General features: G+C 44.6%; 1 protein-coding gene across 2 annotated transcripts in view; it reads left to right on the top strand.

Annotated features, from left to right (window-relative positions):
- Positions 1-4,435: 4,435 nt before the first annotated feature.
- Positions 4,436-24,411, top strand: part of LOC308677656 (protein KHNYN-like) — a gene marked incomplete at its 3' end in the record, with an annotated part of 28,603 nt that continues 8,627 nt past the window's right edge. The window contains exons 1-6 of one of the 2 annotated variants that reach the window (XM_081344269.1): positions 4,436-4,676; positions 7,996-8,250; positions 13,296-15,142; positions 17,877-18,007; positions 19,133-19,229; positions 24,184-24,291. In XM_081344269.1, the coding sequence (XP_081200395.1) occupies positions 4,626-4,676; positions 7,996-8,250; positions 13,296-15,142; positions 17,877-18,007; positions 19,133-19,229; positions 24,184-24,291 (2,489 nt within the window). In that variant the 5' untranslated portion in view covers positions 4,436-4,625. The remainder of the gene's footprint in view (positions 4,677-7,995; positions 8,251-13,295; positions 15,143-17,876; positions 18,008-19,132; positions 19,230-24,183; positions 24,292-24,411) is intronic. The other variant, XM_081344270.1, reaches the window with a different exon arrangement.

Genomic DNA, 24,411 nt, shown 5'->3' with positions numbered 1-24,411 from the left:
CAGTGGGGGTGGGGTGGGGTGTGTTTGGTTTTTATTCCCCCCATCTGCTGGGTGGTTGCAGTAGGTTTTGGTCACTTCACATGACCCTGGGATACTGCAACCGTCATAAATATGAATCAGTTGCCAAGCATCTGAATGTAAATCACAAGAGCCTGGAGATGCTGCAACATCCCAGCTGATCGTCACTTTTTCTGCGCTCAGAAGCCCTGACAGCCCTGCAGCTCCAGCCGTCTCTTGCTCAGGCTTGTGCGGTGCTACCACAGGTTCAGCTCATTCCCCTCACCCGCTACCACATTTCTAGAATGGTCGCGTACCACCTGCCAGGTGCCAATGTACCACAGGTGGTACCCGAACCCCTGGTTGAAAAGCCCTGATTTAACTCACTGAACTCCAAAAAAAGGTCCTTCAGCAAAGCTGGGAGAGTGCTGTTCTCCCCTAAAACTGGTACAGCAGGGAAACATTTTTTTTCTCCCCTTAACAGCCCTTTGCCTTTGTGTAAAGGAATGAGAAAGAATTCAAAGTATGTTGGCTATCTTGTTCTACTTGTTTTCCTTAACACTCATTAACCTTTGTCTCCATCTCTTCCCTTTCTTTACCAATAGGGCAAATATTCCGTCAGGCATTTGAGAAAATGGATAATGTTTGCCTCAGTAAAGTCTTTGTACAATTGTAAAGTGGAAAGAATCACCCCTGAATACAGGAAGATTTCTAAACATACATATATGCTTGAATTGTTCAATAAGCACTGAATTTTTATTTTTCTGTATGATTGTGTCCCATAATTAAGAGACACAAACTAAACTTTGAAGAATCAATCTAAAAAAAAAGGATGTATGGTTACTCCTCGCCTTACGACCGTAACAGCCCAAAATTTCTGTTGCTAAGTGAAACATTTGTTAAGTGACAAACATTTGCTTTCAGAAGTTGTGGGTGCTTCATCACTGGAGGTTTTTAAGAAAAGACTGTCTGAAATGGTATAGGGCAGTGATGGCGAACCTTTAAGAGACCCAAGTGCCCAAACTGCAACCCAAAACCCACTTATGTATCATCGGGTGCCAGAAGGGCATGGCCCTTTGGGTGGGTGTGGCCCAATGGGTGGGCGTGGCCCATTGGGTGGGCGTGGCTGCGGTAGTAACGGCAGACTGGGTGGGACTAAAAAGTTCAATCAATTCCAACTTTGCGAGATATTTTTTTTCCCCACGAGAAGTTGAAATTGATTGAACCTTTTTTTTTTGCACACGGCGGCAGAGGCCTAAAACTGAAGGCCCAGGACTGGGGCAACAGCGCGCATGCCCACAGAGAGGGCTCTGCGTGCCACCTGTGGCATGCGTGCCATAGGTTCGCTACCACGGGTATACGGTCTCCTGCTTGAGCATGGAGCTGGACTAGAAGACTTCCCAAGCTCCATTCCAGCTCTATTCTGATTAAATTAGAAGCATGATTGCTCATGTGCCAAAAATAGGGGGGAAAAATCTCTACTGGTGGGAGGATTTCATAAACCGGAGGCGGTTTGCAGAAGTACAGAAGGGGGAGCAGAAGTCTAGGGTGGTGGTGGTGGTGGGGAACCCCACGAATGTCCCAAAGCAAAATCAAGGTGTCCCGTGGCAGTGAAGAATGGAAACAAGAGAGGCAAACTAAATGCAATATCTGTATTCTGGCACGGCTGATTGAAACCAGAAGTGGGGACATTTTGTACCTAACCCTTTCCTGTGGGAGCCAACATCTTTTCTGATTGTTGGGGATTTTTTTTTTTGCTTTTTTAGGGGGTTTCTCAGGATGTCTTACGGCAATGCAGTGACATTTTTTTAAAAAAGGCAAGAGGGGACTGAAATGTTCGACTGTTTCTTGCTTGTGTTAGCCTTGTGCGATAGCATTATTTTAGCTGTTTGCAGGTAAAAGCTTCTCATTACGTCCTGAACTAGTTTCACCCCCGGGGCACTGCGGCAAACGTTTGCAGACAGGAAACTGAGGCTAGACTAAGCCGGCTCTTGTCTTGGGGTATCGGCAGGGCTTTTTTTGTCATAGAACGCTCAGAACAGAGTTCCGGCACCTTTTTTGGATGGAGCCTTGTAGGATAGGCAAGGCGGGTTGTCTGACACGTGTGAGTTCTGGCACCTTTTTCTTATACAAAAAAAGCACTGGGTATCGGCAACAGTTTGAAGGTTGGGGAGACTGGATCCTGGGGACCGGTGTGAGGCCACTCTGCCCACGACCAAGCACCCTTTGGCAGGTCTCAGGTCCTTTTTGAAGCTTCTGGTTTGTTTTTTTTAATGCAGTCATTCCTTGGCAGAGACAAGAGAACAAGAATTACCTACAGGGGGCAATCTCGCATGCATACAATATAATCGCACATTCGAGTCGGGGCACGTGGGCGGGTCTCCTAATCCTGTGCACACACAACAGGCTTTTGCGCGTTCCATCTCCTAGACCTAGAGACTTTGTTTACCCAGTTTTTTTACCTAGTTATTCGATTCACCCTTTTCCCGGAGCCTCAAGATTTCATCGAAACACAAGCGATCTGAAGTGATGAACGTGATAGCTCACGTGTGGAAACTCATTCTCTCTTTCTCTCAAGCCTTTAAAATCAAGGTTTGCACGGTGGGCATCTGCACCCAGCTAATCCGGTTCAGGACATTGTGTGATTGTGTAAACTCAGCCAGATGCATGAGCACTGAGGAAAAAAAAAACCCATGCATCTTTGCAAAGGGGGGGGGTGAAGGGGGTGGAGGAAAGGAGAGAGAGGATGGATATACAGTAAAGATAGATGATGGATGGGCAGATATGAATGCATGATAGATGACGATAGACAGACATAATAGATGCTAGGTGGGTGGGTAGACAGGCATAAAAGATGACAGGTGAATAATAATAATAATAATAATAATAATAATAATAATAATAATAATAATAATAATAATAATAATAATAAGAAGAAGAAGAAGAAGAAGAAGAAGAAGAAGAAGAAGTTGGAAGGGACCTTGGAGGTCATCTAGTCCAACCCCCTGCTAAGGCAGGAAACCCTATACCAGGGGTAGGCAACCTCGGCTCTTTTATGACTCATGGACTTCAACTCCCAGAATTCCTGAGTCAGCTAAGCTGACTCAGGAATTCTGGGAGTTGAAGTCCATGAGTCATAAAAGAGCCGAGATTGCCTACCCCTGCCCTATACCATTTCAGACAAAGAATAGAATAGAATAGAATAGAATAGAATAGAATAGAATAGAATAGAATAGAATAGAATAGAATAGAATAGAATAGAATAGAATCGAATCAGAGTTGGAAGGGAGCTTGGAGGTCTTCTAGCCCAACCCCCTGTTCAGGTAGGAAACACTATACCAGGGGTAGGCAACCTCGGCTCTTTTATGACTCATGGACTTCAACTCCCAGAATTCCTGAGCCAGCTTGGCTGGCTTAGGAATTCTGGGAGTTGAAGTCCATGAGTCATAAAAGAGCCGAGGTTTGCCTACCCCTGCACTATACCATGTCAGACAAATAGTTGTCCAATCTCATCTTTAAAACTTCCAGTTTTAGAGCATTCACAACTTCTGGAGGCAAATCGTTCCACTGATTAATTTTTCTGTCTCACACACACACACACACACACACACAGAGGGGGGGGGGCAGGCAGGCAAACAGACAATTTGGGCAATCAAATAACTTTTCTGAATGAGTTACAATAACATTTTGCCAGATGCATTGGGCGCCGAGAAAAACCGTGCACTTTTGCAAAAGGGGGAGGGAGGAGGAGAGAGAAAGAGAGAGAGAGAGAGAGAGAGAGAGAAGGGGGGGGGCAGGCAGGCAGACAGACAATTTGGGCAATCAAATAACTTTTCTGAATGAGTTACAATAACATTTTGCCAGATGCATTGGGCGCCGAGAAAAACCGTGCACTTTTGCAAAAGGGGGAGGGAGGAGGAGAGAGAGAGAGAGAGAGAGAGAGAGAGAGAGAGAAGGGGGGGGGGCAGGCAGGCAGACAGACAATTTGGGCAATCAAATAGTTTTTCTGAATGAGTTACAATAACATTTTGCCAGATGCATTGGGCGCCGAGAAAAACCGTGCACTTTTGCAAAAGGGGGAGGGAGGAGGAGAGAGAAAGAGAGAGAGAGAGAGAGAGAGAGAGGGGGGGGGGGCAGGCAGGCAGACAGACAATTTGGGCAATCAAATAACTTTTCTGAATGAGTTACAATAACATTTTGCCAGATGCATTGGGCGCCGAGAAAAACCGTGCACTTTTGCAAAAGGGGGAGGGAGGAGGAGAGAGAAAAAGAAAGAGAGAGAGAGAGAGAGAGAAGCGGCACTCTGTTCACGTTCAGAAACCGCTTTCTTCCTCGCCCAGGGCAGGAAGTTACCGGCGTACAGGAAGCGGGCCAGGGAACCTCCACCTTCTCTCCCCCCCCCCCCGAGACGCACCGCCCAGCTGGGAAACTCCGAGTCTGCACAAGCAGTCGGGCGCTTCCGCTTGGCTCTAAAATGGAAGCTGAACCTTGAGCGCAAAGGCTGACTTTTGGGGGAGTTCCTCGCGGGAGGCGTCCGGGCAGAGAAAAGAGCGTCCCCCCCTTCTCCCTCCTCCCCCCCTCTCCGAAAGCCAGCGCGGAAGAAGAAGAAGCAGCAGCGATGGGAACTGATGGAGTGGGGGTCCTCGGCGGTGTCGGGGCTCCCTCGGCGACTCCAGCGGGTAAGGCGCCCGGCGGAGCCCGCAGAGCGCAAGCTCTGCGAGCGCGTCTCTTTCGGGGACTTCAATTCTCCCCCCCCTCCCCTTTCGTCGTAAATGGGGAAAGGGCGGTCGTATTGGGACGCGGTGGCTCAGTGGGTTAGGACGCTGAGCTTGTGGATCAGAAGGTCGGCGGTTTGGCGGGTCGAATCCCGAGTGCCGCCGTAGCAGAGTGAGCGCCTGTTACTCGTCCCAGCTTCTGCTAACCTAGCAGTTCGAAAGCACGCAGCGTAGCAGAGTGAGCGCCTGTTACTCGTCCCAGCTTCTGCTAACCTAGCAGTTCGAAAGCACGCAGCGTAGCAGAGTGAGCGCCTGTTACTCGTCCCAGCTTCTGCTAACCTAGCAGTTCGAAAGCACGCAGCGTAGCAGAGTGAGCGCCTGTTACTCGTCCCAGCTTCTGCTAACCTAGCAGTTCGAAAGCACGTAAAAATGCAAGTAGAAAAACGGGGACCACTACGGTGTGGGAAGGTAACAGCGTTCCGTGCGCCTTTGGCGTCTAGTCATGCCGGCCACATGACCACGGAGACGTCCTCGGACAAGCACTGGCACTTCGGCTTTAAAACGGAGATGAGCACCGGCCCCTAGAGTCGGAAACGACTAGCACACGTGTGGGGGAACCTTCACCTTTACCTTTATTGGGCTGGAGGGAGGGGGGCGCTTGGGCAGTTCCCCTTCCTCCCCCCCCCCAGGTCATCGGGGTGGTGACATAGGCAGGATCGTGAGCGGTGGAGCTCCCCTCTCCAACTGCCCACTGGCTGGTGGAGTGGGGGGGAGATCTCGGGGGGGGGGACGCTGGGTTGGCGATCCCGAGGATAAAAGGAGAACTGGATGACTGGCGGGTAAGTTTGGGGCACAAAGGGGGTCTCTTCGGTCAGATCGGTGGGGAAGGGAAGGGAAATGCCCTCCCCCTCCCTTCCCCGCAAAAAGTGGAAGTGGGCGCATCGTTAGTCCAAGAGATTGTTGTTGGTGGTGAAAGATCCTCTGGTTGTCGTTTTTCTCTCTCTGCTGTTTTCTTTTTGAAGCTTTGCTTTTGGGACGCTGGTCCCCCTCTTTGGTGAGTGTGAGTCCTTTCGGACTGATGACTTTTGTTCTGGGATATTTATGTTCTGTCCTTCGGGGAAAACAAAACACAGAGACAACTCCCCCCCCCTCCTTTCACTTTTCCACACTGGAGAAGCAGTATGAAAATAAGTGAGAAATCCCCTTGACATGGAAAGTGGCCTGTTTTTATTTCCTGGCCTTTTAGGCTCCAGTTGCCTGGAGTTCCTCCGTCCCGCAGTCTAGGTAGGTTCCCAATCCAGTGGGATGAACGGCAGCTCTCCTCCGTGGATCCTTCTGCCACCATGAATTGGACCAGAAGACCTCCAAGGTCCCTTCCAACTCTATTCTCTGAATTGAAACTGGCCTTTGGTGTTTACATTTGCTTTCCTTTTACATCCGCTGATCTTTTAACATTTTACATCCCCCTGAACTGAGACACGGAGCCTGCCTTTTCCTTGATTTCCCTAAGGAAAAGCAGGATAATAGATCTGACACATACCATATTTTTAAGCTTTAAAAAACTAGTCCGTGAGACAGGTTGGCATGAGCGAAAACAATTGGTTCAAAGTCTCTGGCACGGGCTTTAAATCTGATTCTGCGCTTTAAAGATTATTTCATGGTGGCCCTGTCAATGCTTTTATTCCTGTATCCTTTCCTGTGCTTTGCTATTACTAACACAGGTTGTCCTCGACTTATGACCCCAATTGTGCCTAAAATTTCTGTTGTTAAGTGAGACATTTGGGATGTGAGTTTTGCCCCTTTCCGGCCACGATTGTTAAGTAAATCACTTCAGCTAATAAGTTAGTAACCCCGTTGTTAAGTGAATCTGGTCTCCCCATTGACTTTGCCTGTCAGAAGGTCACAAAAAGGTGATCACATGACCTTGGGACACAGCAATGGTCATAAATATGAACCAGTGGCCAAATGTCTGAATTTTGATCATGTGATAATGGGGAATGCGACAAAGGTCGTAACTGTGAAAAACGGTCATAAGTTACTTTTTCAGTGCTGTTCTAACTTTGAATGGACACTAAATGAACTGTTGTAAGTTGAGTACTGCCTGTATGACAATTATTGTATTTGTCTTTGAAGTCAAGCCTTTTTTCCCTCCCTCTTCCTGAAGAGTGAGATCAGCATTATGTAGGCACTGGGGAATAGAAACTTATTTCTTCAAGCTTAACATTTAGATCATGGGTGCCCAACCTCTTTGCTTGTCTTGGGCTGCATATAAAATATCTAAGATAGTTAATGGATATAAATAATATAAAGCTATTAAAGCTATTGTGGGGCCACATTGCAAGCTCTCTGGGGCCACACACAGCCCATGGGATATCCACCTGATTTGGATAAAGTCAAGTGCTTAGATTATGTATGTGGGAAAGATCTGTAATTTGACTTCTACAGATTTTTCCCCCCTCATTTTTATCTCCTACACTAGGGGTGTCAAACTCTGCACGTCACATGACGTGTCGCGACATATCGCAACTTTTCCCCCATTGCTGGAGCTGGGGTGGGCATGGTTTTGGCATGACGCATCTGGCCCACGGGCCTGCAGTTTGACACCCCTGTCCTACACCATTTCATACAAATAAGGGTTGCAGGTCAGCACCGTTGCAGACTTTTTATAATTTTTATAATAAGTGCAGCTTTATTCCACATGAGTACCTTATCACTGCATAAGGTGGAGTTTGCAAATAGTCTGAATCCAGTTGCAGTTTGCAAATAGAGAGAAAAATCAATGCGTTCTTATGGAAAGGGGCACCCAGTCAGCTGTTCTGAGTATTGCCACCTCCTCCATTCTAAGTCCCCCTTCCTTTCTTTTTTCAGTCATGTGACCTTAAATAACAATTAACACTTAGACTTATATACCGCTTCATTGTGCTTTACAGCCCTTGCTAAGGGGTTTACAGAGTCAGCATATTGGCCCCCAACAATCTGGGTACTCATTTTAACAACCTTGGAAGGATGGAAGGCTGAGTCAACCTTGAGCCGGTGAGAATCGAACACTATTAAAAGTGTTTTGCAAAGTCAGCCAGATGTTTGGACTGGATTTAGCATTTTTATCATCCTACTGAGTCCTTCCCAAGGTTGTGGGATAGGCAAATGTTGATAGTTCATGGTTACTCAGGGACTGGAAAGCTTTAAGTGATGGCATCCTGCGTGCTTTTGCTCCCCTGTTTTCACTTTGCTTTCATCTCTCAGCCACAGCCCTTTCAATCAGGCTGATTTCTCTTCCCTACAGCTTTTTAGCTACATAGCAACCCAGATGTTCAGCGGCTGGCAGACACAAGCTCCCATCATGCCGAACAGCAGGATCCTGGATGAATTTGCGGTGCCCGAGGAGGCCCAGGATATGTTGATGCAACACCGTCCCCAAATTGAACGCCTCTTTCGGGTGGAGCTGAATGTTGTGGGGGTGCTGGGATCAGATCCCAAAGGAGCAAGGAAGATCTGGTTGCAGTTACAAGGAAGCCAAGAGAATCTTCATAGTGCAAAGGTCAGGCAAACTCTTTGATCCTCAGTCCAAATTAATTCCCATAAAACAAGTTATCATGGTCTTCAAAGCTTTGGTAAGGCCACACCTGGAATACTGCATCCAGTTTTGGTCACCACGATGTAAAAGAGATGTCGAGACTCTAGAAAGAGTACAGAGAAGAGCAACAAAGATGATTGGGGGACTGGAGGGTAAAGCATACAAGGAACGGTTGCTGGAATTGGGTATGTGTAGTTTAACGAAGAGAAGAGTGAGGGGTGACATGATAGCAGTGTTCCAATATCTCAGTCTTCCAATATCCCTCAAGAAGAGGGAGTCAAGCTATTATCCATAGCACCTGAAAGCAGGACAAGAAGCAATGGATGGAAACTAGTCAAGGAGAGAAGCAACCTAGAACTAAGGAGAAACTTCCTGACAGTTAGAACAACTAACCAGTGGAACAACCTGCCTCCAGAAGTGGTAAATGCTCCAACACTGGAAGTTTTTAAGAGACTGGACAGCCATTTGCCTAAAATGGTATAGGGTTTCCTGCCTTAGCAGGGTGTTGGACTAGATGACCTCCAAGGTCCCTTCCAAATAATAATAATAATAATAATAATAATAACAACAACAACAACAACAACAACAATAATAATAATAATAATAATTAATAATAATAATAATAATAATAATAATAATAATAATAATAATAATAATAATAATAATAATAATAATAATAATAATGGTACTGTATTTCCTTGAAAATATCTATCACCTGGCTTTTTTTTTTGCCTTCCAAAAGAGGCATCGGGCCTTATTTTTTTGTATGTGGGGTTGTCTTTTCCATGGTCTCACCTTGCACGAGTCGCCCTCGGCCTCCATTTTGCTTTCAGAGACCTTCCGGAAAGGCCTCTGCAGCCGAGAGTTGTAGCTCAGTTCTCGGATGGCACAGCCCTTTCTGGAAGGCCTCTGATGGTAAAATGGAGGCTGGGGGTGATGCATGCAAGGTGAGACCAGGGAAAAGACGCCACCCTGAAAATAAGACCTGATGCCTCTTTTGGGGGCAAAAAAAAAGACTGGGTCTTATTTTTTGGGAAACATGGTATCTATATACTTCCAGGTGGCCAGGAAAATTTGCTTCCGAATGGCAGAAAATGACTTGGGCTTAGCCTTGAAGTCACTATGAATTGAGGCTGAGTCGAAGGAGATTCCACCTTAAGGCTTCTACCTTACATAACAGAGCAGAACAGCAACGGAATAATCATCACAAGATCTCAAAAACAGTTGGAACAAGGGTGATAGCTGATGACTTTTGGATTGTTGGCAATTGTATGAACAGGCCTAGAAAGGTGCCAGGAGTTGAGATTGTTCTCTTTGGCTTTTCTGAAGTCGTTCTTCTGTTGAAAACGTTGAGAATTCAACAGTCGCACCCTCTGTATACCTCTCAGTAATTTATCCTCCGTCCTTTTAAAGGGGCAGGTTAAAGATGCTATGTTCTATCCTCATCACGGTAAACTGTTTTCTCTACAATCAGATCTTGAAGCACCATCCCATGCCGGAATGGAGAAGAAGCTTTACTCATTGTGGCAATAATACTGGTTGATATCTTTGGAGATTCTCAGTCATCCAAGTCATGGTTGTCCCAAAGGTGCTTTTCAAAAGGCAAGTGGGCTTTCGTGTTTTGTTTTTTCTCGAAAACGTTTCACTTCTCATCCAAGAAGCTTCTTCAGTTCTGACTGAATGGTGTGGAATGGAAGGATTCATATTCTTTGCAGTCATCTGGTCTCTGAGAGTTGTTGAGGCCACTTGGGGCTTAAGTGTCACCTCAGGGTTATCTGAATCAGAGTGCAAATGGGTGAGGAATCTTCTTGGTATAGGTGGTGTAGGCCTGTGGTGGCGAACCTATGGCACGCGTGTCACAGGGGGGCACGCAGAGCCCTCTCTGTGGGCACGCGCTGTTCTGAACCAGCCTGCTACCGGCCTTGCAATAAGGCAAACCCCTGTTCAAACAGTAGAGACTGGAGAGCGTCTAAGGCTGGAAAGCGTCTGCCAAGATTTATTACTCAAATAACAGAACAAGAAACAAAAACACTGGAACTTGAATCCTCAAACGGAAGGGTTGCTTTCAGCAACCAGCCCTTCCCCAAACACTCCTTTTATTTAGAGATCAGGGCGTGGCCTCCCTGTGCCTCCTCCCGAGGAGTCCCACAGCCTTTCTCTGTTTGGTCCTGCTCGACTGCCTCCTGCGTCGGGCGTCCTTGAACAGGGCCAGCTGTGGGTCATCATCCTCCGCACTATCGGGCTCACGCAGCTGAGAAGAGGGCCCCGGCTGGGGGCTCTGCGAAGCCTCCAAACCATCATCAGCCGGTTCGTCTTCCACACACTCCTCCTCCCCCTCATCTGAGTCATCCGAGACATCTGAGCCGGCTGCCGGACCCACAGGCTGGCCCTGAGTCACAACACGCGCACCGTCGCCCCAGTCCTAGGCCTTCAGCTGGGTTTTATAAAACCTTTTAGCTTTAGGCCTCCAACCCGTGTGCAAAAAAAAAAGGTTCAATCAATCAATTTCAACTTCTCACGGGGAAAGAAAAGATCTCCTGAAGTTGGAATAAAAAAAAAGGTTCAATCAATCAATCAATTTCAACTTCTCACGGGGGAAAGAAAAGATCTCGTGAAGTTGGAATTGATTGAACTTTTTAGTCCCACCCAGTCTGCCGTTACCACCGCAGCCACGCCCACCCAATGGGCCACGCCCACCCGGCACATGACGATACATAAGTGGGTTTTGGGTTGCAGTTTGGGCACTCGGTCTCTAAAAGGTTCGCCATCACTGGTGTAGGCTGTTGAGAGAGGGCTGTTCAGTTTTAGTGTAGACGGCCTCTTTGACCCCTCTTTCAAAGCAGTGGTCCTCTTAGTCCTGAAGGTGAACTTTGCTCTCTTCAAAAGAGTGACCTTTGACTTTCAGATAAAATGACTGCTGAATCTCGTCCTGATGGCTGTGTTCTCCTGTGTAGAGCAGTGAGACATGCAGATCTGTATATTGGAGAAACAAAACCACCACTTCACAAACGCATGGCACAGCACAAGAGAACAGACCCATTCAGTCAGAACTGAAGAATCTTCTTGGATTAGAAGCGAAACGTTTTCATGGGGGGGAAACCCCCCCCCCCAAGAAAGTCCAGTTTCCTTTTGAAAAGTACCTTTGGGACAATACTGATTGGTGTGTTTTTCTCCAAATTTGGGATGAAATGTTTAAATGTGAAAGGCCAAGGTGGATTAATTCTCTGGCTTAATTAACAGGACATCTTATACTGGCCTACTTAGGAATCAATCGCATTTAATTCCAAGAGGCTTCATTCTTGGTCAAGCAGGTGAGAATCGTACCCTCAAAATTTAGCATCGTTTCTAATCTGCTTCACCAAAGGTGTCTGTCTTCAGCCTGAACAATTTTCATTTTACTTTTTCACTGCAGGAAATGTCTATGGAGATTCTCAGTCATCCAGGACATAGTTATCCCAAAGATGCTTTTTCATGAGGCAACTGGACTTTCTTGTTTTTCTTTGAAGACGTTTCACTTCTCATCCAAGAAGCTTCTTCAGCTCTGACTGGACGGTGGGGAAATGGAAGAAAAAACATCCTGTAGCCAAGAAAGTTCCACACATTTGCGCTACTGAGGACATAGATAAACCTCCAAATGGCCTCAGTGACTCTCTAAAAAAAATGCAAACGACCAGCTGTCTGCAAGGAGTATAAATCCTTCCATTCCCCACCATCCAGTCAGAGATGAAGAAGCTTCTTGGATGAGAAGCGAAACGTTTTTCAAAGAAAAACAAGAAAGTCCAGTTGCCTCGTGAAAAAAGCATCTTTAGAACACTGCAGGAAAAGGGTGCAAAAACTGTTAAGTGAGCATTTTGCGGAAAGAAAGAGAGGAATTTCCAAGGTTCTAAATTTGATTTGCTGTATTTCCTTAGTTACATCATTTGCCTTATCTTTGCTGTATAAACAGAGGCAGTTCCTTATTTACATAATGCTGTACTTTGTAATTCTGTGCAGTCCAGTGTGGACAAAAAATTGGCTCATGCAAGGATTCTTAAGATCCCTGCAGCGGCCACTTTTATCTTGCAATGTTTTTTTTTCTTAGTTGCCCAAAATATTTTCAGTGGATAAAGCTTATTTGAAGTAGCTGAAAGAATACTTATTATTAGATTCAAAGCTTGGCTTGGAAACTATTATTGTTCTTCTTCTTGTTATTATTTTACTTCATTGCACAGTCAGCCAGATGTTCAGACTGTATTTTTTTGTCTACTTATCAAATCCTTTCCAAGGACCTGGGATAAGCATATGTGACTGTTTGATGCTGTTATAGATTCTTCCTCTTCCTCCTCCTATAGCACTATCTATATATATCTATATCCATCCATCCCCCCTCCCCCCCCCCTCTCTCTCTCTCTCTCTCTCTCTCTCTCTCTCTCTCTATATATATATATATATATATATATATATATATATATATATATATATATATATATATATATATATATATATATATATATATACTGTATATTAAAGGTAAAGGTTCCCCCGCACATGCGTGCTAGTCGTTTTTGACTCTAGGGGCCGGTGCTCATCTCCGTTTCAAAACCGAAGAGCCAGCGCTTGTCCGAGGACGTCTCCGTGGTCATGTGGCCGGCATGACTAGACGCCAAAGGCGCACGGAACGCTGTTACCTTCCCACCGTGGTGGTCCCTATTTTCCTACTTGCATTTTTACATGCTTTCGAACTGCTAGGTTGGCAGAAGCTGGGACGAGTAACAGGCGCTGACTCTGTTACGCGGCACTCAGGGTTCAACCCGCCAAACTGCCGACCTTCTGATCGACAAGCTCAGCGTCCTAACCCACTGAGCCACCGTGTCCCTATATATATATATATATATATATATATATAGAGAGAGAGAGAGAGAGAGAGAGAGAGAGAGAGAGGGAGAGAGAGAGAGAGAGAGAGAGAGAGAGAGAGAGAGAGAGAGAGAGAGAGAGAGAATGACCATATTGTCTGTTCCTATGTTTTTCAGGAATACATCAAAGGTCTTTGTGCCCCAGAGCTTCAGGAGGAGGTACAGTATCCGAAAGACATGCAGTGCATCTTCTTAGGTGCCCATGGATTATTTCTGGATTGCCTCATTCGGGGGACCTCTGCGAACCTCACCTTTCTCCACCCGGGCACCCTATTGATCTCAGGGTTGGCAGAAGCTTTTGTCATGGCTCAGAGCCGGATCCAGGAATTTGTGGGGAAACACCAGAAGAACCCTAAGCTTCCAGAAGAAGAGGAAGCTCAGGTCAAACGGTCCTTCCGGGAATTGGTGGAGAATTATGATGACAAACATGCCATGGATCTTTTGATCTTGCCCACCTCGGTCAAAGAGGAATTGCTTAGTTTGGTCAAGGAGATACAGGAAAAAGACACAGAGGAGGGGCAAAGGAATGGCTATAGGATACCATCTGGTTTGGGGAGAGATTGTTCATTGGGGTGGGAAGCCAACGTTGCAAATAGTGGCGGATCTGGGTCTCCAGATAGGCCTCAACCGGTCTTTGGCATACATGCAGAGTTCAGTCGAGTCCAGGGACAGAGTAGAACTAGAGACTCCAGCCCTGACTGGCCTGTGGAATGTACCAGGGCACAAGAATCTTTTCACAAACCTGAAGATTTGATGCAACTACCGTACTCAGAGAGGCCTTGGGATGCTGGGACGGACTTGCCTATTGTGGATGCAAAATCTCCAGACCAAAAACATCTTCATGTCCTACGGGATGTCTTTTCAAGAAATGCTGATGAGGCTGAGTTGCACACTAAGCCACAGGAACATCTGTCTGACTTGAATGGTCCTCGGCATTGGCTGGAGGCAATAACCGCTAAGAATTCTGGGCTTCCCAAGAGTTCCCCAAAACCGATTCCAGCTACCTCCGAGACTCAGATTCTACCTGGATACAAAGGCCTTGCAGAAAGCTTGGAGGATCATCAAGCAGAAGAGAAGAATCCCCTTTGGGCAACAGAATCATGCTCCGTTAGTTTGCCTGAGGAAACCACTGAGGAGGAGGCAACATCTGACATTTTGCTGTCCTCGTGGACTGAAAAAGAGTTCAAAATGAGGCTAAACTTCTTTAAAACTATGGGCTATGAGGAGTGTGTGGTCAAAAAGGTATTATTGGAGGGTGGAGTTCAGGAAGCCCCTTCAACCATCTTGGATAGAGTCCAAATGATGGAGGCAGGCTTGTCTCAAAAAGAAGACAACTCCCCATCCCAGCAACGAGGTCTCGCTGCTTTGTCTCTGGAAGACCCTTACGATGAAAACAGTTTTGTCAAGGAACTGATCAAAACAGCAGTGGTCAACTGCGGCCATTGCCCCAGCAAGATCCCCACAGAAATACAAACAGGAGCCCCATTGGCAAGTCTCCTGAGGCAGCTCAATGAGAAAGGGGAATGCCAAGATGAAGGCGAGAGTGCGATAAGGGGGTCATCAACAAAGCCACAACATGAAGGTCAACTTGGCACCCAGAAGGCAACCATTTTGAATCATGGGGAATCTTCTCACCAAAGGACTCATCCGGAGGAAAGGTGGAATGATACACTTTCGAATCACAAGGGGGTCCATGTTTCAGCAAGTAATCCTGGAGTTCCCAGTTTGTTGCCTATTACTTCTCCTATTGCTAGTTTTTTGTCCTCCCTATCGGATACTGAGGGGACCCAGTCAACAGAAAGCACCAACCTGGACACTCTTCAGCAGGGTTCTGTTTCTACGGTAACTGGAGCTCAGCGCTTTGAGGAGGCTCTCCAGACTGAGTTCAAACTCAAGTTGGCCAACACACCTGGGAAGAAGAATTTGCGGATGGTCATTATTGATGGTAGCAACGTGGCCATGATGTGAGTTGGGTTTGGGGAAGAAAATCTGGGTACAATCTAATTTTTATTACCGCAGCCTCCATCCACTTTTCCATTCCATTCTTCTGTAAGATGTGATTACAGAGGTACATTGCTGGCCACTAATACTGTCTAGTGCTCTGCATGAAATCACAAAATCATATTCGGTTTTCAGAATACAGCTAGTACTTGACTTGAAACAGGTCGTTTAGCGGCCGTTCAAAGTTACAACGGTCACACTTAAGACCGCTGCAACATCCTCATGGTCACATGATCAAAATTCAGATTCTTGGCAACTGGTTCATAGTTATAACGGTTGGCTTGTCCGGGGGTGTGTGTTTATGTGACCACGTTTTGCAGCTTTCTGGCAAAGTCAAAGGAGATGCTAGATTCACTTAAGAACCGTCTTACTAACTTAACAACTGCAGTGATTCACTTAACCACTGTGGCAAGAAAGGTCATAAAATGGGGCAAAACTCAATTTACTGTCTCACTTAGCAACAGAAATTTGGGGCTCAATTGTGGTTGTAAGTCAAGGACTAACTGTATTTTTCAAGCAGGCCAATAAGCAACTTTGAAACGCCCCCAAGGCAGAAAGTTTTAGTACCCATAGTATGAAAATCTCTTAAAAGATTAAGGAATGCCATTGTCGTAGGTCAGGTTCTCCTGCGTGAGAGGGGGCTGGATTAGAAGACCTCCAAGGTTCTATTCTATTCTATTCTATTCTATTCTATTCTATTCTATTCTATTCTATTCTATTCTATTCTATTCTATTCTATTCTATTCTATTCTATTCTATTCTATTCTATTCTATTCTACTCTACTCTACTCTACTCTACTCTACTCTACTCTACTCTACTCTACTCTCAAACTTGGCAACTTTAAGTCATACGGACTTCAACTCCCCGAATTCCACACATTTTATTTTCATTTAGTTAATTCACATTATTATTCAGCTTTCTAAAACTGCCCAATTTCTGAACAACTCTGGGATGCTTACAAATTGAAACTCAGAGTGATAGAAAGACATCAAACAGTAGACAAGGATGATGTTTATACTGAGGGAATAGATATAAGAGCCTATCTCAAAGGGAGCACCCCAACTAATCCAAGCCTAGAGAAAGATCCAGGTCTTCAAAACTGTAGTACTGTGGCAGAGAAGACATACTTCTTAAATCCCATCAGTTGACATATAACCGTTGGGCTGCATTCTGGATCAGCTGAACCTTTCAGTAAAGTTTTGTGCAGTGGTTCTTTCTAGCACGGAAATTTCTGGTTCCCACATTCCTTTATCTCAGCATTTTCACCTAGCTTTGATGCTCCCAACCCTGGTCTCCATTCAAGACAAGGCTAACTCTTTTCATCAAACGTAGACACACAAATCTTAAGAGTTTGCACACAACATAATGAGACCTCCGTGGAGACTCCAGTGAAACAAGCAGTAGGATTTCTGCATCCCATTTCTCCTTACTGGCCAAGTTTTCTTCTGTTCCCTTGGACCGAAGTTAGAAGTAGATTTGCCCTAATTCTGATCTGAGTTAATCACGTTCCTTTGAATTCATGTAATTTTAGTGCATTTTCAAGGTACGATATCAAATCATGCTTTATGCAGAGCATTGTGGTTAATCTGGGTAGCTGAGGAGTAAAGTGTTGTCAGTGCTAATGAGACGAGGTCAATTCACTTGCCAAAAAAAAAAAAAAAAGAAAATTGGAAGGAATGTGCGCACCAGATTATATCCTTGTTATATATGTTATATTATACCCTATAGCTTGAGACTTGGTATGTCTCTTAGATTGAAGATTAAATAGCACCAATAATAATCTAATCACCATCCACAGTCTAATTCAATCCTATCCTATCCTATCCTATCCTATCCTATCCCCTCCCCTCCCCTCCCCTGTCTCCTCTCCCGTCTCCCCTCCTCTTTTTAAACCTCCCTTAAATTATATGGGTAATTTGAGAAAAGGATAACAGGCATAGACTTATTCCAACTTTGTGGGCCATTCTTTAATATACAGTATAAAAAGGTAAAGGTTCCCCCGCACATGCGTGCTAGTCGTTTCCGACTCTAGGGGCCGGTGCTCATCTCCGTTTCAAAGCCGAAGAGCCAGCGCTTGTCCGAGGACGTCTCTGTGGTCATGTGGCCGGCATGACTGGACGCCAAAGGCGCACAGAACGCTGTTACCTTCCCACCATAGTGGTCCCTATTTTTCTACTTGCATTTTTACGTGCTTTCAAACTGCTAGGTTGGCAGAAGCTGGGACGAGTAACAGGCGCTCACTCTGTTACACAGCAGTCGGGATTCGACCCGCCAAACTGCCAACCTTCTGGTCGACAAGCTCAGCGTCCTAACCCACTGAGCCACCGCGTCCCTGAGACAGATAGATAGATAGATAGATAGATAGATAGATAGATAGATAGATAGATAGATAGATAGATAGATAACCTTTATTGTCAAAGGGAGCACCCCAACCAATCCAAGCCTAGAGAAGCAGGGACGAGTAACAGGCGCTCACTCTGTCACGCGGCACTCGGGATTCGACCCACCAAACTGCCGACCATCTGATCGACAAGCTCAGCGGCCTACTTTTTTCACGGAGTCCTTCCTATTCCCATTGTCTCTTCCCTCCCCTGCGCCATCATTCGGAGGGTGTCCCACAGAGTGACTCAACTGAGTCTTTCATGTTCCTGATCTTTGATTTTCATAGACCTAAGTGCCACCTTTTCTCTTCTCAGGCATGGTCTGAACCAGTTCTTCTCCTGCCGAGGAATCGCCCTAGCCGTGCAATATTTCTGGGACCGAGGCCACCGCGAAGTGAACGTCTTAGTGCCTGCTTATCGAATGGAAGAAGATTCTAATGTGAGAGGTGGGAAATTCTTGCTTTTTTTTTCCTAAAGCAAACACCTGAGCCACCACCTTTTGGCTGATTCACTGCAGGAATTTTAATCAGTAAAGATATTTGAAAATGGATAAAAATGTGAATGCTGGTTTTTAAATGATGTATGGAGGACTTCCACCAGCCTCATCTAAACAGAGGCATTCGTACTGCTCTGATAATTGCGGGAAAGGGAAGCTAGATGTTCCTACCCTGGCTTTTCTAGTAAATGTTAATATTAAAAATAGTTACTCACTGATTTGTTGCAATGGGGAATATTTCTTCCAGTTTATTTCTTTTTATTTCAAGCATGTTTATACCTTGAATGAGCTCCTCTCTCCCGTGCCCTTTTCTATTTTCTTGTGAGTTTGAGGAGCCAATCAGATGCCTAGATTGAGGATAGAATTCATCTGCATAGATTGAGGGTGGAACTCATCAGCCAATCAGATGCATGGATTGAGGGTGGAACTCATTGCATAGATTGAGGATGGAACTCATCAGCCAATCAGATGCATAGATTGAGGGTGGAACTCATCTGCATAGATTGAGAATGGAACTCATCAGCCAATCAGATGCATAGATTGAGGGTGTAACTCATCAGCCAATCAGATGCATAGACTGAGGGTGTAACTCATCTGCATAGATTGAGGGTGGAACTCAACAGCCAGTCAGATGCATGGATCGAGGGTGGAACTCATCTGCATAGATTGAGAATGGAACTCATCAGCCAATCAGATGCATAGATTGAGGGTGGAGCTCATCTGCATAGATTGAGAATGGAACTCATCAGCCAATCAGATGCATAGATTGAGGGTGGAACTCATCAGCCAATCAGATGCATAGACTGAGGGTGTAACTCATCTGCATAGATTTATGGTGTAACTCATCAGCCAGTCAGATTCACAGACTGAGGGTGGATAAAGATTTCAGTGTGAGTTTCCCTAATTCTTCAACAATTTTGGTGGCTACCGCTGCAATCCTTTGTGGATTAATTTAAGGAAGACATCTCATTGGCATTTAATGGAACTTCATTTGTGTTGAGCTGCAACCAATGAGCAAATCTACCACAGTGTATTTTGACCACTAATTTTTTTTTGCCTGCTTCCCTAATCACAGAGAGGCACTTTTTGACTGAGCTGCACAATCTAAGCATCCTGTCCCTTACACCATCACGAAAAATCGATGGGAGAGGCATTGTCCCATATGATGACAGGTGAGCTCAATTGTTGGATTAGTTACTAAAAGCTGTCAGTGTTTTGTGGAGTTCTTGGTTGTTTGCTTGCAGACGTTTCATTACCCAACGAGGTAATGTCATCAGTGCTAGTAAGTGCAGAGAATGTTCCCTGTTTACGTCCATTAGCTTGCCATGCCAGTGTTGGTGGGAATGTGCTTTCCTCCTTGGTAGTTTCTTGACTGGAGAATTGTTTTCTGCATGTTTGTCTGGTGTTAATCTCTGCTTCTTTGGGTTTTGGTTGCTGGAAAGGATGTGTTCTGGGTTTTTTATTCCCTTCTTAGCTTTTTATTTTCTCTTTGGAATGGTATGTAAATATGGCTTATCACTATGTGTCTATTGATGGATGATTTGTCTGAACACCAAGCTTCCAGGAATTCCCTAGCATTTTTGCATTTAGCTTGGTCTAGGATGCTCATATTTCCAGTTGGAACTATGTTTGAGTGCGTCATGTTGTGAGATTCTCTTCTATTAGAGTAAATGTTTTCTGTGCCTGCAGAGGTTGGATGTTGCTTGTTTAATTCAAGGGGTAGAGCCACCAAAGGAACATAGAAATCAATGCACCTCAGAGTGGATATGGAGCAATTCTGTTTGGAATGGAAACAACACCCTCAAATGTTGTCCCACGGTGCATAGCGCTGTTCAAAATCATTGTCATAGTTTTTTTTATTGTTGGATAGCTTTCAAAATCTGCTTCTTCTTCTTCTTCTAGAGGAGGTGCCCAAGATAACGTAGGCTTGAGAATCCCTCTTGGGACCATTACTGAAATTGTGGTAGAAATGAACACTCACAATATCAGACCCTTGTTTTTTTTTGAAAAGGCTCAAGAGATAGGAATGTTTCCCAGATTATCATTGTTTTTCAGTTGTTAATATGTGCCTGACTGTGACTCCATGGACCATAGCATGCCAGGACCCCTGTCCTCCACTGTCTCCTGGACAGGTACCAATAAAGAAAAATACTTGTAGCTCAGGGTTGAGTGACATGGTGGCCTAGTGGTGAAGATGTTTGCCTGCCACTTGAAAGGTTGAGAGTTCAATCCTAGGTAGTGGCTGATGTTTCTTTCCTAGGGTGCAAAGCAAAAAATATTTGCTGTGAACTTTGTGTGGTGTCAGGAAGGGCATCTGTCCAGGAAATCTCAGCTCCATCCAGTTACCCGGCTCTACCCCAAATTAAGGAATTACAGGGAGTAATTTATTTGTAGCTCAGGGTTGAAATGAGGGGTCCTTGGTGCTCTATGAACTTGGTTGGGGTTTTTTGTAGATGTTTCATTACCCAAATTAGGTAACATCATCAGTGCTTGGAAGGAAGGAAGCACTAGAACTTATGATGTCATCTAGTTTGGGTAATGAAACATCTGCAAGAAAACAAGCTCCGAGAGCCCCAGGGACCTAAACTATTTGTGCCATTTTAGAATACTTCAAATTATTTCTTTAGGCAAAATTTGGCCAAATTTGAGGTTAACATAGTGAGAGCATTTTTTGGTCCTTTTTTGAGAATCACCCAGTTATTTCAACATATGCTGAGCAGACTAGTGGAGGACAATGAAGTCATCCTTTTACAGGGACTTGTAATGGGCTTTTCCCCCAGGGTTTAACAGTTTCAAGGGAGTGAATGACTTCATTTTCTTTTAGGTTACATGAGCCTGAGACACAGAACAGAAGCAGGAAATGATTCTGCCAACCAGTAATTAGACATACAATGCAAATTTAATTTTGAAGTCAAATTCCCTATCGTACTAAGGAACAAAAACCTATTAAGGCCATTAAAACAGACAGCAGAATTTACTGCAGCTAAAAATTAAGTTTACATAGTGGTACCTCGGTACTCAACTGCTTTAAAAGTCATCAAATTTGGTACTCAGTGCATTTTGATACAAAATTTTTGTCCTGGTACTCATTGTTTGTTTGGTACTCAATGCACAAGTTAGAACTTGTCAGTGTTGGCTGCCTTGTGACTCACTATATTATTCCTTATGGGAAAACAAATTGGTACTTATCATTTTTGGTACTCATTGCACCTCCCAGAACCAATTAACGATGAGTACCAAGGTACCACTGTATTTACAATGATTTATAGGCCCTCTTGCCTCACAAATAATCCTATAAATAGAGGCATAGAATCAAAATCACATGCAGTGTTAGTAGCGCTTTATAAAGCCTTAGTAAGAACACATCCGGATTCAATTTTGGTTACCACATTACAAAAAAGGTGTTGAGACTTCAGAAAAAGTGCAAAGAAGAGCAACTAAGATGATTAAAGGTCTGAAGACAAAAACATATGAAGAACTATTGCAGGAACTGGGCATGGCCAGTCTAGAGAAAAAAAGGAGTAGGGGGGGATATGATAGCAGTATTCCAGTATATGAGGGGCAAAGAAGAGGGGGTCAACTTATTTTCCAAAGCACCCCAAGGCAAGACAAGAAACAACGGATGGAAACTAATCAAGGAGAGAAGCATCCTGGAATTAAGGAGAAACTTCCTAACAGGACAATTAACCAGTGGAGCAGCTTGTCTTCAGATGTTGTAGGAGCTTCATCGCTGGAGGTTTTTAAGAAACACTAGACAGTCACCTATCTGAAATGGTATAGGGCAGGGGTCGGCAACCTCGGCTCTTTTATGACTCGTGGACTTCAACTCCCAGAATTCCTGAGCCAGCATGGCTCAGCTTGGAAACCTCTCCCTTTTCCCTCAGCATGGCTGGCTCAGGAATTCTGGGAGTTGAAGTCCACGAGTCATAAAAGAGCCGAGGTTGCCGACCCCTGGTATAGGGTTTCCTGCTTGAGCATGGGGTTGGACTAGAAGACCTCCAAGGCCTCTTCCAGCCCTATTCTGATAGAAATAGAAATTTGGAATCTTGTGCAGAGTTTGAATTCATTGGCTTTGATGGCCCCTTCTTAACTCTAAAGGTCTTTGCAAAGAAGTAGGAAGATAACTTGTATCTACCTATGGTTGTGCCCCATCTCGCTAAGCTCTAATGTGATTTAGGCTAGAGCTAGTTGAACTAGTTGAAAGAACCATAGCTTAATGGAAGTATAAACCATCTTGGATACTCCAGCAGGTGTTGAATGACAACTCTTATCCTATTGGACACTGGAAGTTGTGATTCAACAATATTTGTTGTTCTACTCCCAGCTGCAATGTGTAAATTCAACAGTTGAGATCAGTCAAAGATCTGTAGGCTTTACTGCTAAGCTTGTAAGCCGCCCTGAGTCTTCGGAGAAGGACGGGATATAAATGGAATTAAAATAAAAAAAAATAAAAAAATTAAGTAAGGCTGTGTTTCTCAACCTGAGCCGTTTTAAGAACATGAACTTCAACTCCCAGAATTGCCCAGCAAGCCATTCTAACTGGGGGATTCTAGGAGTTGAAGTCCGCCATCTTAAGGTAGCTCAGGTTGAGAAACACTGAAGTAAGGATTTGATCCTTAGTCTCTTCCGAACTCCTGATCAGCCTGGTATAGAAAGAACAGCAAATGGTGTAGCTGTCCCACTGGTTTTTCAGCTGAAACTCAAGAGAAATCTTAGGTTGCTTCTTTATTTTCATTCTCATTCTCCACTGATCAGTTATGTCCAACTCTTGGTGACTTCATAGGCAAGTGCTCTTCATGCTACCCTGTCAAGCAAAGCTTCTTTCAGTTGCTGGATGTTCGTCTTTGTATCACCATCTTTGATGTTATCAAACCAGCTTGTTCTTTACATGCCCCTTCTTGTTCCACTAACCATTCCTAGCATCACTGACTTCTCCAATGAATTGGCATGCATGACATGCTCAAATTAATCAGACCTACTCTCTCTATCTTTATTTGTGTGGTGGCACAGTGGTTAAAATGCAGGATTGCAGTCGGACTTTGCCCACTGCCCATTTCTTGGAAATCTTGGAAAGTTTTGTGCACTACGTTATTGAAAGATAACAGTATATCCATATATGTGTCTGTGTGCCTGTAAGTATCTTTCTGTGTATACACGCAAAGGTATTCAGGATGCAAATGTGTATGTGATATATTTGCCTATTAAAATGACAGTTCTTGAGAAAAGTGTGAAATTTCAGCTAGAAAAATAGGCATTTCATTATCTGTTTTGGAGAAGCAACGTTTTTGCTGGCAGGACATTACAACATTTTTCTAGATGTTTTATTTTTTTGTATTACTTTTCACTAACATCTCTCCTATTATCTGATTGATTTGATCTCATGATGGCCTCTTATGAAGTCCTTGACTTTTATCAGCTGGCAATATCCCAAATTTTGGTTAACCATTCAGACATTATTTAAAAAAAATGGTTTCCAGTCTGGCAATGAGGATATTTGCTCTAGCTAGGAAAGCATTGTGGCAGAAAGTGTGTGTGGTGTGTGTGTGTGTGTGTGTGTGTGTGTGTAGGGGTGTGTTTCTCTGTCCGTCCGTCCATCCATCCATCCATCCATCCATCCATCCATCCATCCATCCATATCCTGTCTTTATTATGTTTACAAACAACTCAAGGTGGCAGATATATCTATCTTACTTTCCTCCTCCTACTTTCCCCACAACAATTCTAAGAGGTGAGTTGAGCTGGGAGAGAGGGCCTGGTCCAAAGTCACCCAGTTGGCTTTTCATGGCTAAGGCAGGACTTGAACTCACAATCTCTTGCTTTCTAGCCTGTTGTCTTTGTGGTTGCAAAACACAGTGGCTATCTCAGTAACTCATGGATCAATCATGGTAGACTGGTTCTCTGAAAAGAGATTGTCCTCTGTTGTTGGTATGGTTGTAAAGGAGAGACAATTGTGCTACCTAGGCAAGACTTTTGCCCTGCTAGATCTTTGGCGATGTGGCAAATATCCATGAGGGATGCAAATCTTTCCTAAAGGGAAATTTGAGGACCTTGAAACAGAGGAGGTAAAATTATCCTAATTAATTTCTCTGTCGGCTCTTCTTTTACATGTCTTTCATTGGACTGCAGAATGATGCTGAAACTGGCAGAACAGACTAACGGGGTGATTGTCACCAACGACCAGTTCCGGGATCTTGCCAAAGAATCAAAGAGATGGATCAAGCTAATCAAGGAGAGGTGAAGATGGATTCTTGAATTTTGGGGTGCAGTGGGGGTGGAGCAAGAGGCAATCCTTTTTGAAGGAACCTTCTAGATCAGAAGTGGGAAACGATAGCCCCTTTATGACTTGTGAATTCC

This window comes from Vipera berus (assembly GCF_964194415.1).
Source record: "Vipera berus genome assembly, chromosome: Z".
In the NCBI taxonomy this organism is placed as follows: Eukaryota; Metazoa; Chordata; class Lepidosauria; order Squamata; family Viperidae; genus Vipera; species Vipera berus.
Note: the sequence above shows the minus strand (reverse complement) of the source record. Positions and strands in the feature narration are given on the sequence as shown.